Genomic DNA, 19,258 nt, shown 5'->3' with positions numbered 1-19,258 from the left:
AAATATATATAATATATATTTTTATAAAAAAAGAAAAAGAAAAAGAAGAAAAGCAAAAGAATACAAGGTAGAGGAACCACTGCACTGTCTTGCCCTGCCACAATACCAAGAGAGGCACCCTAGAGTTGACAGTTATGTCTTGGACTGTCTGTATGCTTGTGCCTTTGACCTTGGACTGAGGGCTAACCTGTGCTCCTTGGGGCTCTCCCACCAGGTGAGGTGGGATGTCAGGAAGGAGCTCTTGTGGGGCATTTCCCTCCTCCACGTAAAAGCTGAAGTTGGCACTTCTCTTCCTCCAGGCCACTTAGGTTCAGATCAAGCCTCCCAAGGTTAAGCCCTGATGAAGTGCTTTCTTGCCAGGATGGGCCTGCTAAAGAACAGAACCTCTGGCTGCTTTCCCCCTGGCCTTGAACTTACAGAAATCTGCCTGCCTTTGTTTCCCAAGTGCTGGGATTAAAAGTATGTACCACCATGTCTGACTAAGAACACATTTTAAGTTTTAGCACAGGAAGCAGAGGCAGGAGGATCACTGCAAGTTCAAGGCCAGCCCCAACTATATAGTGAGATCCTGTCTCAAAACAAAACAAACTACAAAATATTGCAATTTGTCATGAAATAGCCCGCCTGCGTTCACTCGTCTTTTCCAGTCTCTACTGACATGCATATGTACTTTCACTCAGCTGTTATCACAGCAGCTGTAGACAGCGTCCCATGGCAGCACATATTAAGCATATTTCATTTTCAGGGTCTTCTCTTTTTTATTGATTTATTTATTATGTATATAGTGCCTACACTCCAGAAGAGGGCACCAGATCTCAGTATAGATGGTTGTGAGCCACCACGTGGTTGCTGGGAATTGAACTCAAGACCTTTGGAAGAGCAGTCAGTGCCCTTAACCTCTGAGCCGTGTCTCCAGCCCCTAGCAGGGTCTTCTTAATTATGTGTTCAGCTTCTGCTTCGTATTCTGTGTGGCTGGTACGCATCGAGTTCCATGACTCTCTTCCTGCTGTAGCGTTCTGCTCATCACTTTCCTCTATCAGCTCGATCTCCAGGCTGAGCCACGTCGTTGTCGGTGCACTGAACGCTGAGCACTCCCATTGGTGCTTTATTTTCAACTTACAGATGAAGGAACGAAAGCTTGGTTTTATAACCTTATTATAGTACACGGAGCAGAGCTGGTTTTAAACTCCCGTATATTGAAACTGGAAAGCATATTTTGTTCATGTCCACCACGTTGTCACTCCAACACCCTCAGACTTCATTTGAACACCTTCCTGAGATAAAGTGGCACAGCCGACTGTGACACTGCGGCCACAGATTCTCAGATTTGTTTATGCCGGTAAGATGTCACCGTCATCACTTTACTTCCTTGCCTTGATTTTTTTTTTATAAACTTAAAATTTGGGACGGCACCCAAATTTTGGACTTTTGTTTTGTAGGTAATTTCAAAGGCGCTTGAAGTGTTTGCGATTCACTTTCTTGTTAAAATCTGCTCTCTGTTGATGTTTAAGTGCTGTCTTTTTTCTTTTCTTTCTTTTTCTTTTTCAAGACAGGGTCTCTACATAATCCTGGCTGTCCTGGAATTCAATCCGTAGAACAGGCTAGCCTCAAACTCACAGAGATCCGCCTGCCTCTGAGTGCTTGGAGTAAAGCCGTGCGCCACCACCGCCATGCCTTAAGTACTGTCTTGGTGTCTATGTTTTGTATATATATTTTGTCAGTCTGTTCTTCAGTCACTTTAACTGTCTCAACTCTTAGACATTTGTTCCAGATATCTGATGTCCATTCCAATTTATGATCTGTTTAGGAGCGGTTTGTTTGTACACGTCACAAGGTGTTTGAGCTTATTCCCAAGCTGTTATTTAATCATCCCAGGTTCTCAGATTCATCAACCTTTTTTTTTTTTAAGTGTTGCATAAAAAGACTATGTGGGCTTTGGGAAGATAGATGTGGGTGAAGCCCTGGCTGTGCCTTAAGTCCCTTTCCAGCCAAAGGGTAACCTCTCCCCAACCGAGGATCGAGACCACACCATCCTCTGCTTTGTAGTCAGCGCTAAGCAGTGTGGACCCTACAGCTTTCATGGAAAGGATGGAAACCTCCTATCCCAGCCATATGTTGCACCCTCAGCATGCCCCAGGTCTGGAGGACTCCGCTCCCCACCCCCCCTGTCGTCCCCCCCCCCCGCAGCTTGGTAAAGCAACAGGAGTTGGGAGAAGCAGCCACGCTCCTGTCCTGCTAAGAGTGTGGGAAGCAAAGGACAGAGAGACGTGAGTAGAAATGGGACCAGGGTGTAACCGTGGCTGTGGTGTAGCCGTGGCCGTGGTGTAGCCGTGGCTGTGGTGTAGCCGTGGCCATGGTGTAGCCGTGGCTGTGGTGTAGCCGTGGCCATGGTGTAGCCGTGGCTGTGGTGTAGCCGTGGCTGTGCTGGGGGGATCTTTGCTACAGATAAAGAAGCTACCCAGGCAACTGCTGACTTCACCAACAGACTAGACACACAAGCTCAGTGCCCCTCAGGCACCAATTGCCATCCGCCTCCTCACAGCTCTGTTGCTGTGGAGCCGATGAAGAGCCTGGCCGGCAGGGCTGTCATTATTATCATGCACTGCCCTCTAACAGAACACCACGCTGCCTGTTGAACTCAGTTTAAATGAGTGAAAACAGAATCGGTTGGTTATCCAAGGCATCCCTGGCATGGCTAAGATGAGAACCAACTCTGTTAACTGGCTTACCTTGTTTTGGTCTGTGGCCATTCTAAGACACCCCAACCCAAAGTTGCTTAGGACAGGAAGGGGTTTGTTTGGCTTACACTTCCAGGTCAGGGGTCATTATGGCTGAGGGGTGAGGCGGGGAGCTTCACACTCAAGGTGTAGAGCTGAGAGAGAAGCGCGTGGGCTTCTGATGACTTCTGCCTAGAGCGGGCTCACAGAGGCACCCACATCTTAGCTGCGCACACAGCACACAAGCCCGCAGGCCTGCCTGACCTAGGTAATCCCTCATCCACCTCTCTTCCCAGGCGATGGTTGGTGTGTCCCAGCACACAGCCTGGGCCAAACTGTGGGCAGGAAGTCCCCGTCACTGCGGTAGTGTATAAATGCTTGCTCGTGGAAACACTTTAAAATCTGTCCACACTCTATCAGGCCTGCGGGAAAAGCACCTGAGAAATAACGGTGAAGTTTCTGACTCCTGGCTTAGGAAGACCAACTCCCTACCCCACCCCTCAAGAAAGGCTTTCTCTGTGTAGCCGTGGCTGTCCTGGACTCGCTTTGTAGATCAGGCTGGCTTCGAACTCTCAGAGATCCACCTGCCTCTGCCTCCCGAGTGCTGGGATTAAAGGTGTGCGCCACCACCACTGGGAAGGAAGACTGACTCTTAAGACGATCAAATGCATCAGGTTTTCTTTTTTATTATGAAGTAGATAGGTAAGATATTAGAAGAAAAAAGAAAGAGAAGAGCCAATCCCATTGCTGTTGCCTGAGTCAAACAGCCACTGGTGTGTGTTATTCTCTCTTTGTCCACCAGGTGGCAATCACACCTGCAAAATCAGGACTTTTTTCCTTCCCCCATATGGGTACACACCAAGACTCCAAGATTTTATTGTTGTTGTTTGTTTTGTTTTGTTTTTTCAAGACAGAGTTTCTCCTTGTAGCCTTGGTTGTCCTAGACTGGCTTTGTAGACAAGCGATCCTCCTGCTTCTGTCTCCCAAGTGCTGGGATTACAGGTGGGGGCCACTGGGCTGGCTATCGCCAAGATTTTAATTCTATTGTATTTACTCACATTGTGAAGGCTTTCCTCATCTGAGAGAAAGAAGGACAACATTTAGACTAACACGGCACTGTTTTGGGGTTTCTCTTTTAGTTTAAGGGTTCTAGCTAGCTCCTATCCAAGACACAGTGCCTGTCTTCCTTAAAGGGAAAAAGTGAAATCACAAGTTGCCAACGTACCACAGAGGACTTGATCCTTTCCTTATTGTCCTTTGTGGGTTCATCCATGAATTCCCCACCATCACTGGTTGTCACACTGTGGTTGTTTGCACTTGACCTTCTCAGCCAGCTTATGGCCTGTCATCCAGATAATTCAACACTGGCTGCCTCACAGTAGACAGGTCAGGAATGGGTTAATGTCTCTGCGGTCACAGACTGAGGCAGGGGTCCTAGAGGATTCATAGCGAGTTGATGAATTTCAGCTACATTGTTCCGAGGAAGTTGGGTTTAACCCCATCGCCCACAGGATAGATGAACGTGTGGTTACATGTGCCCACATGTGTGTCCTGGTGGCCAGAGGCCAACATCAGGAGCCTTCCTCTACCCTTCACTCACCTTTTCTTCTTTTTTTGAGATAAGATTTCTCACTGGACCTGGGTTCAGTGGCTAGACTGACTGGTGACCCTCGAAGTGCTGGGGCTACAGGTGTGCCACCATGCCCAGCTTTTACGTGGATGTCAGCGATCAGAATTTCGATCTACTTTACTTAACAAGCCATCTCCCCCGATCTACAACCCCGAACTAAAGATTTTCCTGGTTGAACCCTTGGGGTGTTGGGATTCCAGCTGTGCACCACCAGGTCTGGTTTCTGCCGTGCTAGGATCAAAGCCAGGGCTTTGTGCATGCTAGGCAGGCACTCAGTCAGCTGAGCCACATTCCCAGTCCCCAGTGCTGTCACTTTAAGACTGAGCACCCCTTCTGCAGCTGCTGAGCCCTTCTGTGTCCTTGCTAACCTTGTTGGGTTGTTCCTGAGACTGTGCGCGCTGCCAAGTGCTGCCAAGTGCAGAGGGAAAGCCAGCCTCATGGCGCTGGGGAAAATGTCTCCTGCTTCTCCGCTGTTTGGGAAGGGCAAATTCTTGGAGCTATTTTTATTATAATTACTCATTCTCTCCTACCTCATTAAGCCTGAGTCTTTCAAGCACGAATACCTGGTTAAATGTGCATAGCCTCTAATTATTAATCTACCTTTGTTCACACACACACACACACACACACACACACACACACACACACACACACACGGATGACTGCCACTTAGAGCTTTCCTACTGGACTCCTGCGAATAATACAGATTTTATTTCCTGAAAATAGGAAGGAATGTGGTACCCTGCTGGTTCAGCAATTCCCTTGTTTTTGCTGGATTATGAGTTCTGCGTTCTTAGAGTTAGATGCTTTGCTCCCCAGGGCTAAGCTAAGGCTCAGTGGACCCTGAATTTCCGTTCCCCCACCGCCACCCCTACCCCAGTGCACACACAGAGTCCTATGTGCCCTCCCTCAGATACCGAATGCCCTTCCTAGCCCAGGAGTCCTGCCTCACTACCACCAAGGCCTGCTTCGTGCGTCTCTACCACAGCCTCAGTTTCCACCTCTTCAAGAGGCCATCCACATGGACTTCAACAGTGTTGTCACTATGGCTGTGACCTCGCCTGAGCTGCCCCATTATCATCCTTTCAAAATGGAATGCAAAATAGATGCTTTGAGTCATTTAAATCATGCCTTGGTGTCTTTAGAGACAAGAGTTCCAATAAGAAAGCTTATCAATTATACTTTTGTTTCCACTCCAAAACTCATGACCGCTCGCTCAAAGGCCTCTTGTTCTTAGCATAGAACATTGCTTACAGTGTCCGGATGAGTGGCAGCAAACCCTGGTCTTTGTATGGTACATTTATTCCCTGGGGAAACAAGTAGCAGTTTGAGACAGGGTGGGGGCGGGAGGGAGAAGGCTTCTCCCTGAGGAGCTTTTGCTGGGGGCTCTGAATGAGGCCCCCAAGGGCCTTTCTGTTGCTGAAATAATTATGGCTCGTTTCTATAACTTTACCAAAAATACTACATGGAACTTGTAGCCCATGGAGTTTGTTTGGGAATACAAACATACGTGTCCTGAGCTGAGGTTTGGGCAGATATTATTTGGGGATGGAATGCCATTTTCTTCTTAAACAACAGCAATGGGCCGCTTCCTGGGTTTGTCAGTGTTGCTTGGTATTGAACCAGGACTCTTGGGCAGTTGTCAGCCCCTGTCTGTCTCCACAGGGCAGCTGCTTGGCAGTGGGACACTGCCTGGCCAATTTCTGTGCCAGAAGAGGGGCGTCAGCCAGGAGGCCAGGGTGGGTTTCAGAATGCCTTTGATCCCAGCACTGCAAAACCCAGGCTTGGTGGTGCATGGCTGTAATCCCAGTTAGTAATGCACACAGTTATGGGAGGTAAACGGTTCTATCTCAGGAGCGGGGGAGGGGGATACAGAGGAGCAATTCACTTGTGTCTAGTTTCTTGTGGTAGGTAGAGTCTGCTCACTACAGAAAGTCCAATTTATTTTCTAGAAAGTTCCGTGTTATCACTGTGAGAAAGATTTTATTTCCAAACCGGTATGTTTTTAAGCTAGTGATTTGGAGTGGCCGACAAAGGAAAGCAGTGGCGAGGCTCACTCAGGCTCAAGGTGAAGGCCGTACTGGGCTTTGACAAGGAGACTTCTTTATGGCTGCCTTGTGGGTGACACAGTAGATGTTAGGATTCCAGATGGCCTCGGATAAAGATGAAGAATGTCAGCTAGGAAGCTGTCCTGCGTTCAGGAGCCTCTGGACCACCGCAGCAGTCCTTGAGGGCTGACCTGTGACGCTGAGTAGGAAGGCTCAGGCAGAGCATCAAATATTATCACAGAATTGTGTCAAAAACTCAGCATTTGCAGCAGCGCACAGTGTAGGCGACTGGCTAGTAAGGCAGTGGCGCACTGCAGGCTTCCTGCACGCCGCGTAAGAAAACCGAGGCAAACACCGAGTCTGTTTTGGAAATGTTCTGAAGCCAGTCTATTAACACAGCGATCCGTTTGAAATGCAGCCCTACGTGTTTGGTGAAAAACACACGGGCTTTTATTAGGGACATGAAAAAAACTCTTTGAGCCGCAGCGTCGCTGCGGGTGAGTGTAATTGCCAGGATTAATAAATCACAGCTGCGAAAGTTCAGTCCTTGGCAGCCTTCCTTATTCAGCTCTTCTCCCCTTGCCGGTTCATTCCAGATTTATGGTCTGCATTATGTCTGGAGCCCGCACCGCGCCTGCTCTCTTCCTCCTACTCCTCCAAGGCTGTTCTGCGCTTGCGCGGGGCGTCGGCTCGGGCTCCCAGGAGCATCGCGAGGCTGAGTACTACGTGGCTGCTGTGTACGAGCACCGGTCTGTCCTGAGCCCAAATCCTCTGGAGCTGAGCAGCCGCCAGCAGGCCCTGGAGCTCATGAAGCAGAACCTTGACGTCTATGAAGAGCAAGTGATGGCTGCAGCCCAGGAGGCAAGAGTGGCTTTCTGGTCCTGACCCGGGCTCAGGGCTCATTGAACCTGTCGCTCTGAGTGAGGAAAAAAACCCACCCTCCCAGGGTCCTCCTGAGAAATGGGTCCGTCAGCTGGCTGGTGTCTTCCTACTCAGAAGTTCCTCGGTGGACCAGCCACACATGGCAGTTTGTTAAGTCGGGCCCCACCCCTGACCTCTAGGGTCCGAGTCATTGTGTTAAGCATGGTCTTCCCAGGGGAATGTTTTACCCAATTGGAGAAGCCCTGTGATCGCGGGTTCATGAGCCTGTGCCTGGGAATCCATGGCGAATTGAAAACAAGAGCTGGGCTTTGGGGCTGGTGCTGTAGCCAACTGGTCCACAATGGGTGCAGTTTGGACAGTGGGAAATTTCAAAGTTCTGCCCCTCCCTTCCCCGCGGCAGCGTGTGTGTGTGTGTGTGTGTGTGTGTGTGTGTGTGTGTGTGTGTGTGTGTGTGTGTATTCTGATTTTCAGAAAAGCAAACAAACTACAAAACCTTGAAAACCATTGAGCACAGTTACGAAAGACATTCAAGGCTTATGGGAACTCTCAAGTGCCCACAAAACTGCTGCTGGCTGTCTGCACGTTGTCCGTGGCGCACTTCATCCAGATGGGGCACCCTTAGTCCAGACAGAACAGGACCCCAGGCTCACACCTTCCTCAAGCCTTCCTGCTTCGCTGTCTTGCCTCTTCCGCCAGCCAGGAAGGGCGGGTGTGGGGAACAGGCTCCCTGGGACAGGGCCGGAAGTGTTGCTTTCAGAAGAAGCTGGAGGAGAGGCGCCTGGAACCAAGGGAGTCTGAGCTTTGTCCCTGTTGGCGGGGCCAGCAAGCCCGCTGCGGGGAAAGGCTTGCTGTGCTAAGTGGCAAGTGCTGCTGGGGTGGTCCTGGCCACGCCCATTCGTCCCTTAAGTCCCCACACCTCATGACCTGAAAGGACACAGTTACCACTTGGTGCATTTTAAAATCCTGGGTTAGTGTGCATGGTCCAACACTCCTGATGGCTGGCTCTCCTCTCTTGTCTCAACCTGGCACCTGGCTTCTCCGCCTCCCTCAGTAGCCGAGAACATTCTATTTCCCAGGTTCCGGTGTTTCATTGTACACTGAGGGAAGGTTTCACCAAAGCTCTGACCTTGTGCTCAGAAAAGCAGCTGAGTACCATGTCATGCACACCTGGGGACCGTGTTGTTGCCCCAGCCCTTCCACTCCCCTGCCCTTCCACTCCCCGGCCCCTCCACCCTGCCCCGAAAGATTCAGCTTCTAGTTATTTCCAGGCTCTCTAGGCTTGCTTAGACTGTGAGCCACCAATCCCACAGCTGTGTGACCAGGGTGGGTGGCAAACTTCTCTCAGCCCTCTTGGTCCAGATGTTGTTCCCAGGACACTTCTGGCAATGACATCACACTGCGTTTCCATGGCACTTGTGACTCCTGTCCCTTTACACGCAGAGCCATGTTGCAGCCCTATTGCACTCGGGCAGTCAGCAAGCCTTCCCACCCCAAGCTGCTCACTAGTCATCCCAAGGGGCTGTCCAGGGATCTTTACGGGCATCCGGATAGCATCCGCACATTTGATACTCAGCCCATTTGTGTCGCTGCTGAAGTCAGTGTTAAATAAATCCCAGCTGCACCTTCAGGCCTCTTGCCAGCACTGACCCGTCAAGGGCAGGTCCTGTGGTGGAGTTGTTTAAAGCACAGCGCCACCCCTGCACCTCTTTTGGCTGCTCCATCTGTCCCACCGTGACTGCCGAATCCCCCACTTGGAGCTTGCGTCCTTGAGTCATGCCAGCTGCTCACAGGATTGTTCTTGCCCTGTCAGGTGCCTCCGCCCCTCTGCCATGTCTGTGGGCATCAGGTTTTCCATGAGCCTCATTGAGTTCAGGAGTTCCTCACAGGCTGATTGAAGTCCCGCTCCCCTGGCACAGAGGGATGATGATTTAGACTGTCCAGTCCTGGGGGTTGGTGACCCTCATTCCTCAGGAGCTCTTGACCTCGTTAGGCCTGCCCGAACACTGCTGACTCAATATAGTCAGTGTGTAGACACAGCTGAAGGGGCAAGCACCGTAAGGCACCCTTCAAATTGTTAAGGGTTTTTTTGTTGTTGTTGTTGTTGTTTTGTTTTTGTTTTTTTTCCTGAATAGAGGAAAACCTCTCTCCAAGTTTCATTTTCAAAAAGTCAAAAGTATGACTCATGCAGATACAGAATGCACAGTTTTTATTTAACTCATTAGATACTGGTGGGAATTGGAGGAACAGAAATGCTTCCAGTCGGCCCAGCAATGGCCAGGTGAATTTGTCGCTAGCCGAAGAGCTGGCTAACGTCCCACAAGGACTTTCATTTTGATTTTGAAACAGGCTGTTAGCTAGGCAGGCCTTGAGCTCAGGAGCCTTCTCCTGCTACCACCCCCCTGGGGTGATCCTGTGAATTACAGAGTCCAACAGTGGCACGTTCCGCACATAGTCAAATCGCTGCCTGAAGCCAACCTGCTAATCTGGAAGGCGGTGCCATCCTCATCTCGACTGGTTTCTCAGTTTGTGATCAGTTTGTTTGCACGGACACTTCTGCGTGTGCACTCAAGAGGGCCACAGTGACTATGCCGGGGAAGCCACGCTGCTTTGCTGATGTGTGCCGTGGGGAGCCACGCTGGTTTGCTGATGTGTGCCGTGGAAGCCACGCTGGTTTGCTGGTGTGTGCCGTGGGGAGCCACGCTGCTTTGCTGATGTGTGCCGTGGAAAGCCATGCTGCTTTGCTGATGTGTGCCGTGGAAAGCCATGCTGCTTTGCTGATGTGTGCCGTAGGGAGCCACGCTGCTTTGCTGATGTGCACCGTGGAAAGCCATGCTGCTTTGCTGATGTGTGCCGTGGAAAGCCATGCTGCTTTGCTGATGTGTGCCGTAGGGAGCCACGCTGCTTTGCTGATGTGTGCCGTAGGGAGCCACGCTGGTTTGCTGATGTGCACTGTGGAAAGCCATGCTGCTTTGCTGATGTGTGCCATGGAAAGCCATGCTGCTTTGCTGATGTGTGCCGTGGGGAGCCACGCTGGTTTGCTGGTGTGTGTTAAGAACGTCAGATTTCTCTGCTCTCAAATCCAGTGTTTTCACATGTGAAATCCTCCTTATTCTAAGGAAACTAGGGGGTCGGGGTTGTGACCACACCTGGTGCTGATAGCTGCTGCATTTTTTTTTATTACAGAGGTTTTATTACAGATGATCAATAGAGGAGATATGGTGGTGTCTTAGATATGGGCAGCTGTTACAGGTGGTATTTCTGAATGTTCTCTATGAGAAAGACACATGCTACACAACATATTACCTCGTGTATACCCAGACACACAGGAATAAAAGGACAAGCAGAGTATTAACAAAGGGTACCTTTGTATTGGAAGATGTGAGGGGGGAGAGACAGAGAGAGAGAGAGAGAGAGAGAGAGAGAGAGAGAGAGAGAGAGAGAGAGTGTTTGGAGATGTTATAACCAGAAAGGGGGGAGGGGATCTAAATAAAGTTGCAGTGCCCTGAGGAAGTAAATGCTGTTGTTGATGACACGCTTTCACTGCCTGCTGCCTCCATCCCTCTAGTTGGGCCAGAGCTCTAGCCTTGGCATTCTAACCCACTGGACTGGAGAGCCCCCAAGGGTGAGATGCTAAGGGAGAGCTGAGGGTGCTAGTCTGTTTGTTTCTCCCTAGGTTGCTGTAGATGCCACTGGGAGCCCAGTGTTGGGAGAGGCCTTTGAGCAGGCAGAATCCCTAAAGGGACTCTCAAAGTTCCCGTGTGTGTGTGTGTGTGTGTGTGTGTGTGTGTGTGTGTATGTATGTGTGTGTGTGTGTGTGTTGCTTTGTGTATAGCACACTTGCTGCTCATCCGTGGTCCCCAGAGCCCCTGCTATGACCACTCAGTGGAATCATCTTTCAAGCAAATACCACAGCCAGGATTCACCCACATCCCAATCAGCCGTTGCTATGGATGGGTCCCCACATGAGTGTTTCCCCCCAACTGACTTAGATGTGGGAGGATGGGGGAGAACGGCCGGACTGAAGACGTGCCATCTGTGAATAGGCCCAGTATTCTAAGTGCGTCACAGTGGCCCAGCTCCCACTGTACCAGCAAGACTGCAGCCTAACCGCTCAGCTGGTGAGCACTGTGGGCCTCCAGTGGAGCCGCTCACTCCTCCTTCCTCCCCACAGGCTCACAGCTCCTCCCAGAAGACATGGAAACATGGGGCCACTGTCCTGGACTTGGGTGGTCAGCTGGTGACCCGAGGGCCAGCCTTTCCATAGGAGCTGAGAGTTAAGGCTGGGACTTGGTGCTCCCCTTCCCTCATGGCATTCTCCTCTGCCTTTCAGGGGGTCCAGATCATAGTGTTCCCAGAGGATGGCATCCATGGATTCAACTTCACGAGAGCGTCCATTTACCCATTCTTGGATTTCATGCCATCTCCCAGGCTGCTCAGGTGGAACCCGTGCCTGGAGCCCTTCCGGTTCAATGACACGGAGGTAGGTGAGGACGCCCGCAGGCTGAGCAGAACCAGGTCCATGGCCAAAAGCCACAGCATGCCTGCCTGAGGTTCAAAGGAGGCGCTGGGATCCAAACCGCCAAACCTGAACTCCCCAGGCCCCTTACTGATATGGGACGTTACTCAGCGGTGGATCTAGTCATTGGTGAATTACACAAGAGTCACACAGACTGAAACATAGTAAAGTCTATTTTTTGTTTGTTTGGTTGTTTGGGTTGGGTTTTTCAAGACAGGGTTTCTCTGTGTAGCCTTGGCTGTCCTAGATTCACTTTGTAGACCAGACTGGCCTCGAACTCACAGCAATCCACCTGCCTCTGCCTCTGCCTTCCGAGTGCTGGGATTAAAGGCGTGCGCTACTACACCCGGCTACAAGTCAAGCTTTGAAAAAAGAATTAAAGAAAAAAACAAAAAAACAAAAAACAAAAACCTCTAAAAGTTCACCTCTACCACTGCCTGGCGCTCACCCATCTCTAGAGGCTTCTAGCGAGGATGTGCTGTGTGTGCTTTTCCTCCTCTTCACCACACCCTGTCTAGGAGGAGACATGCTCCGCTATTTAAAGCACTGTTCATTGTTTCTTTCTTTTCTTTTCTTTTTCTTTTTTTTTTTTTTTGGTTTCTTGAAACAAGGTTTCTCTATATAGCTCTGGCTGTCCTGGAACTCACTCTGTAGACCAGGCTAGCCTCAAACTCAGAGATCTGCTTGCCTCTGCCTCACAAGTGCTGGGATTAAAGGCATGTACTGCCATGTCCAACCCTAAAGCACTGTTTCAATGAATATCCTATACATACATTTTTGTAAATATCTTCAAGTTTTCTTATAAAACTCTTAGAAATGGAGTTTCTCAAAGGCCACACTCCTGCCTCTGCCTCTCTGAGTGCTGGGATTAATGGTGTGCGCCACCACACCTGGCTTATATATTTTTTAAAAATCCTAAATTTAGACATTAAAAGATGCTTATCTCACTTTATATGCCTCCGGTGCTAGTTTATGAGCCTGTTTTTCTGCTCTTGTATCAATACAAGATGGAATACTCCCTTGAGCTCTTGCCACTAACAAAGATGAAAAATATCTCACTTTCTATTTTTTACCACTATTGCATTTTTACCACTGTTGAGTTTAAGCATTTTTTCCAGATGCTTCTCATATTTGTCCTGTGAATCAGCTGGTTATATCCTTTGCATGTTCTCAGATTTTTCTTACTGACTTGTGATAGCTGCTTATATATTAAAGACACAATACAGGAACCTTTCTATTGAAAATATGAGCCCAAAGGCAGGATTTAAAGTGATTTATTTTATTACCCACCCCAGGTCCTCCAGCGCCTGAGTTGTATGGCCATCAAGGGAGAGATGTTCTTGGTGGCCAATCTTGGTACAAAACAGCCTTGCTCTGACAGTGACCCAGGGTGCCCGCGGGATGGGAGGTACCAGTTTAACACAAATGTAGTGTTCAGCAGCAACGGAACCCTTGTCGGCCGCTACCGGAAGCACAACCTGTACTTCGAGGCAGCCTTTGACACCCCCGCTGACGTGGACTTCATCACCTTTGATACCCCCTTTGCTGGCACGTTCGGCATGTTCACTTGCTTTGACATACTGTTCTTTGACCCCGCTGTCCGGCTCCTCAGAGACTTTGGGGTGAAGCACATTGTGTACCCCACGGCCTGGATGAACCAGCTGCCGCTCTTGGCCGCCATTGAAATTCAGAAGGCATTCGCCACTGCTTTCGGTGTCAGTGTCCTGGCAGCTAACATCCACCACCCATCTCTGGGGATGACCGGCAGTGGCATACACACCCCTCTGAAATCCTTCTGGTACCATGACATGGACAACCCCAAAGGTCACCTAATAATTGCCCAGGTAGCCACAAACCCACTGGGCCTTGTTGGAACAGAGAATGCAACTAGTGAAATGGACCCATCCCACAGGAAGTTCTTAAAAATCCTGTCCGGTGATCCGTACTGCGAGAAGGATGCCCAGGAAGTGCACTGTGAGGAGGCTGCCAAGTGGAACACGAAAGCGACACCCACCTTCCACTCAGAGATGATGTATGACAATTTCACCCTGGTCCCCGTCTGGGGACAGGAAGGCTATCTCCAGGTGTGCTCCAACAGCCTCTGTTGTCACTTACTTTACAAGAGGCCCACCCTGTCCGAAGAGCTGTACGCCCTGGGTGTCTTTGACGGACTCCACACGGTGCACGGCACCTACTACATTCAGGTCTGTGCCCTGGTCAAGTGTGGCGGTCTTGGCCTTGACACCTGTGGGCAGGAGATCACAGAGGCCCGAGGCTTATTTGATTTTCACCTGTGGGGGAACTTCAGCACTTCCTATGTCTTTCCTCTGTTTCTCACCTCGGGGATGACTCTGGACACCCCTGACCAGCTTGCATGGGAGAATGGCCACTATTTCTTGAGGAAGAGTGGACTGTCCTCTGGCCTGGTGACAGCAGCTCTCTATGGGCGGTTGTATGAGAGGAACTAGGGGAAGTGTGCGGTCAGCGGGGACTTCCTTTCCACAGGCCGCTGATCCTGAGCGCTGGGACCATCTCTACCCACAGGGTGGGAAGTCACTTCTGTGGCCCTCCATCCCTCCCTGGGAACTGTAAGAAGACGGGAGAGGCATTAGTTCCTTCTTCCTTTCTACACAATGTTTGAGACATTTTCTGGCATTTTTCTATTCACATTATTGTTTTTCAAGCCACACCTTCTTCCCACTACACAATTGTTTTTAAATGCGAAATCAAAAAAAAATAAACATCAGTTGCTATTTTACAAATCCACAGAGTACTGAGTGTTTTCCCCCCATTGTTGATCTAATGACACCATGTCAGTGTTCTCTATGCTGCAAACACTTTCTGTGGTAAGCAACAGCCCCTCAAAGCAAAACTGTATGAAGGGCTGCTGTGGTGACTGGCCCAGTCCTGGTCAACAGGAACTCTGCCCAGATGAGGTGGCAATGCCAGAGCCACCAGCTACGTTGGAAATGTAGCCCTAGAAACAGCTCTTCAAAATAGAAGCCAGGCTTTTCTCACATCTGCCTTGCTGTCAGTGGATGGGTGTGTAGGCAGGCCTTGGAAAAACTGGGGGAGCGCGGTGCTGGAAGGTGGGGAGGGGCTGGAAAATGTTGAACAAGGCGAGGCTAGGAAAACATGAGTAATAGAATTATTCTGTCTAAGGCGTCTCATCCAGGGATTCCAGAGACTTTAATAAATCCCTTTGGCTTTGGTCAACTGTGGCATACACTGGTCTAGTTATATGTGCACCCTGTACAGAGAGGCCAGGTGCCCTATAAAGCTAAGCTGTGGGAGCTGCCTCGTCAGCCTGCTGTACTCACACACTTTTACTTAGTTCAGCAGCAGCAGGCGTTTCCCAAGGGCCCACAAAAGCACAGGTCAAGGGTTGCCCGCGGTGACAGCTCCACACCAGACACCGAGAAACATGGCCAGTACAGTAAGGACATTTATAGCCACTGATTTCTAATTTGCATCCAATGTTTCAAAGCCATTTTTAAAAGGTTGTCCTTCTGTGCAGAGTAACTGTTTCTATTATAGTTAAGTGCAGAATGGATAGTCTTCTGCAATTTGCCTTGTAAATGCTGTTGCTATTTAACTCCTTTAAAAGTGTGTGTGTGTGTGTGTGTGTGTGTGTGTGTGTGTGTGTGTGTATACATCCACGAAGTATGTGTATGTATGTGTGTATATACACCTATGAAGTGTGTGTGTGTGTGTGTATACCCATGAAGTGTGTGTGTGTGTGTGTATACACCCATGAAGTGTGTGTGTGTGTGTGTATACACCCATGAAGTGTGTGTGTGTGTGTATATACACCCACGAAGTGTGTGTGTGTGTATACACCCATGAAGTGTGTGTGTGTGTATATACACCCATGAAATGTGTGTGTATATACACCCATGAAGTGTGTGTGTGTGTATACACCCATGAAGTGTGTGTGTGTGTATACACCCATGAAGTGTGTGTGTGTGTGTGTGTGTGTGTGTATACACTCATGAAGTGTGTGGACAGGTGTGCCAGGGAGTGCATTTGTGAGGCAGAGGTAGAAGCAGGCAGATGTCTGTGAGTTCTAGGCTAGCCTACTCTACATGGTAAGTTCCAGGACAGCCAGGGCTACATAGTGAGACCCTGTCCCAAAAAAACAACAACCAAATTACCAAACTATATAAAATGAAGACTGAATTCTCCCCAGCCTCTGGCAGGGAAGTCCCTCTTCTGGTCATTGGCAGGGTAACTGAGCCTTAAAAATGCACTCCACCATGCGTGTGCCCACACACATCATGAGTACACAACACACACACACACACACACACACACACACACACACACACACACACACTTTTAAAGGAGTTAAATAGCAACAACATTTATGAGGTAAATTTCATATCCTGGACTCCAATGGACAGCTCTTACATGTGTAACCTCAGTGTCCACTGTCACTGCACAGGCCTAGGCAGTGGCCATCAGCCTTCTGGTGCTGTTTCATGCCTGGGACAAGCACAGGCATCATGCCAAAAGGGCGAGGCGCCCAGTGGCCCCAACCCCAGTTGACTCACTGCTTGCAAAAGCTTAGGATGAGTCAAGTCTTGAGGAAATGAACAATTCAAGAGTCCCTCAGGAAGTCCTGGGATTCCTGCACCCTGGGACATCTCCCAAGACCTCTCCCACCAGATGACAGTCCCTTGCCTGCACTCCCAGTGCAGACCTTGCCGCCAGGAGGCGGGAGCTGTTAGGCTGGATGTGGCTCCAGATGTGGCTGTCCCGAGGCTATGCTGTCTCGCTGGCCCCAAACCTAGAGAGATAGGAAGTCTCTTAAAAGTGCATATCGCTGTTTAATGCTGAGATGACCCAAGGCAGCATGAGAAGCCGGCATAGAAAGGCTGGCCCTGAATGCCGTCCTCCCAGCAATCCTGGGCACCTGTCAGGTCTGCATTTGTCCCTGTTGACTATTGCCCAGACCTCTAATGACAATCCAGAATGAATTGCTAGTGCAGACAGAAGGGCAACGGCAAATAATGGTCATAGAACAAAAAGACTCTTACAATGAAAGGAACGTGCCAGATGGCAGAACAAAAAGAAGGCTGGGAAAATGACTGAGACCAACCATTTCAGGAGGCAAAATACACCGATGACTAACGATTGGGCTATGTGTTTGTTAACTACAATCTCGAAGTTCAGGAAGCAAACGGCAATTCTGACCACAGCGCGGAGGCAGAAGGCCAAGTGTATTTTTGGTGGAGGGAGACTTGGGGGAAGTGGCTTCGTCTGTGGGCTCTTCCGTAGCTGCAGCTGAGCCTGCTTGTGGCTTTTCTCACAAAGGAAGTTAGGGCACAGTGAGATAGAGTCACGCTGAGCTTAACATCTGTACCCCCAAAGGGGGAAAAAAACCAGCCTCGCCCAGTTCTAGGGCCTGTCATCCATGCCACAGGAACAGACGTGCCCACCTAGGACCCCTTCATGGGTGAAACAGCATGGACTGTGTTAGTTAACTAAGGCTATTGTCACAAACTGTCACAAACTTAATAGCTTTCAAATAAATGTCAAGTGGATGTTATGGTTACGGTAAGTCTTATCTCAGACCAGGACTTTGCTGGAGGCACCAGGGAGCCATTCCTTGGCTGAAGTACACTGGCCCATGGCGACCTAAGACGAGTCAGTCAGATGGCCGCTGTCAGGGAACTCCCTGTGGCGGGACAGCAGTTCCTACTACGTTTAGAACTGCCTAAACGGCCCCAGGACAAATGCAAAATTTCAACATCTAACAAAATAAAGTCACAGCAGTTTAAAATGTACTATAAAAAAAGGGGGGGAGGCTAGGTTTATGTCAGTGGTACACACCTGTAATCCCAGCACTCAGGAGGCTGAGGCAGGAGAACTGAAAGACCAAGGCCTGCCTGAGCAAGTTCCAGGCCAGCCAGAGCTACACACATAGTGAGACCCTGTCTCAAACAAAACAAAGCAAAACTACGGAACAGCAAAGAATTGGTGAAGGTTATTGTGCTTCCGCAGATTGAATTTCCACAAACGTCTCTAAGCCATCATTTCCAGTTACCCCTATTCTTCTGGAAGTTGGCCAATCCTGATCAAGGCAGTCTCCGCTCCTTGCTTTAGCTCCAGAAAGGACTCTGCGGCTGCTTCAAAGCCAGGTTATGTACAATGACACCACTCTCGTTTCTCAAGGCTTATTCCTGGGATCCCAAACAGCTAGCTACTCTGAGAAAATGCAGGCCATCTGTGCAGGCTCACAGAGCCTCAGCCCTGGTCAGCTTGCAGCCCCAGCAAACACTCTGTTACCCCCTGAGAAACAGACTCCATAGCTCCCGAGGAATGGTGGCAGCTAAAGGCAAGGGGCAAGCCATCTCCACGTTGCCAGGCCTGAGCTGCAGACTTGTCAGGAAAAAATAAGTGACTGTTGTTTGGAGCCACTGAGTTCTGGAATAGCTTGTTATGCAGCAGTCAGTCAGAGCTGGCATCGGTAAGCATCGGGCTGCTCATCAATCTTAAAGAAAACAAAAAGCCAGCGAGAAGACTTCAGCAGCTACTGCCTTGTGTGCCCTGCGGGTTGTGGAGGATTGTGGGTCTCTGCATCACGGTGGTGGCAGCGTTAAGCTGGGGAGTGACATGGCCATTTGGGTTTCAGAAGCCCTTTCTCCTTCTAAGTCATGCATGCCTCATGAGCAGCTAGTAGGCTCACCAAGGCGGAGCACAATAAACGAGTCATTCTAGGAAATGGATCGACTGCTAGAATTTAGGATAGGAACAATTTAAGGGGGGTGGGGATGGGAGAGGGAAGGAGGGAGGGTGAAGGCAGGGAGAGAGAGAGAGAGAGAGAGAGAGAGAGAGAGAGAGAGAGAGAGAGAGAGAGAGAGAGAAGAGAGAGAGAGTTGGAGTTACGTGTTCTAACTGTAGTAGCCTCTAGTTGTGGTTCTATGCCAGGCTGGCTTTGAACTCCGATCCATCCTGTTTTCCCCTCCCCAGCACTGGGATTGCAAAGCATGCACCACTGTTAGATCAGAGAGCCTGTAGCTGTCTGTCCTCACTCTAACTCCCTTCTCAGCTTGTGTCGGCAAGGTTAGTCTTCGGTGTGTGGAGCGGCTGCCTCCGTCCTCATCAGATGGATGGCAGCCTGGGCAGGAGGATGTGGACTGAAGATGCGAATCCTTCTGAGGATCTTAAGGCACAACTGTAGTGGATGTAAACATGCTTTTGTTTTGATCCCAAGTGTGGGATGGGGAACAGACTTGTGAGAGAACAGGTGATGCTTATCCACTAGAAGACGAACTACCACGTGCGGCGGCTTGGGTTTTGCCAGCTGAAACACATCTTAGTGCAGACTCTGAGAGGAGATCTATATATATATGTGAGTCCAAAATGGGAGGGCTGGGGCTTTTTGGGTCTTGGTATTGTTTGGCTGTTCGTCGCTCTACTTCAAGACAACCGCTCCAGCGAAGGCTTCGAGACTCCAGGC

At 49.8% G+C, this 19,258-nt stretch overlaps 1 protein-coding gene across 3 annotated transcripts in view; it reads left to right on the top strand.

The window, feature by feature from the left end:
* BTD (biotinidase) overlaps positions 1–14,534 on the top strand; it is a 28,931-nt gene extending 14,397 nt beyond the window's left edge. Inside the window, exons 2-4 of one of the 3 annotated variants that reach the window (XM_084796876.1) lie at positions 6,992–7,262; positions 11,608–11,757; positions 13,089–14,534. In XM_084796876.1, coding sequence (XP_084653002.1) covers positions 6,992–7,262; positions 11,608–11,757; positions 13,089–14,261 — 1,594 coding nt within the window. In that variant the 3' untranslated portion in view covers positions 14,262–14,534. Of the gene's footprint in view, positions 1–6,991; positions 7,316–11,607; positions 11,758–13,088 lie in introns of those variants that run through there. The other 2 variants (XM_084796874.1, XM_084796875.1) reach the window with 2 other exon arrangements.
* The last annotated feature ends 4,724 nt before the right edge of the window (positions 14,535–19,258 follow it).

Source organism: Acomys minous (assembly GCF_964271855.1).
Source record: "Acomys minous genome assembly, chromosome: 9".
NCBI classification, from domain to species: domain Eukaryota; kingdom Metazoa; phylum Chordata; class Mammalia; order Rodentia; family Muridae; genus Acomys; species Acomys minous.
This window is presented reverse-complemented; position numbering and strand designations above follow the sequence as displayed.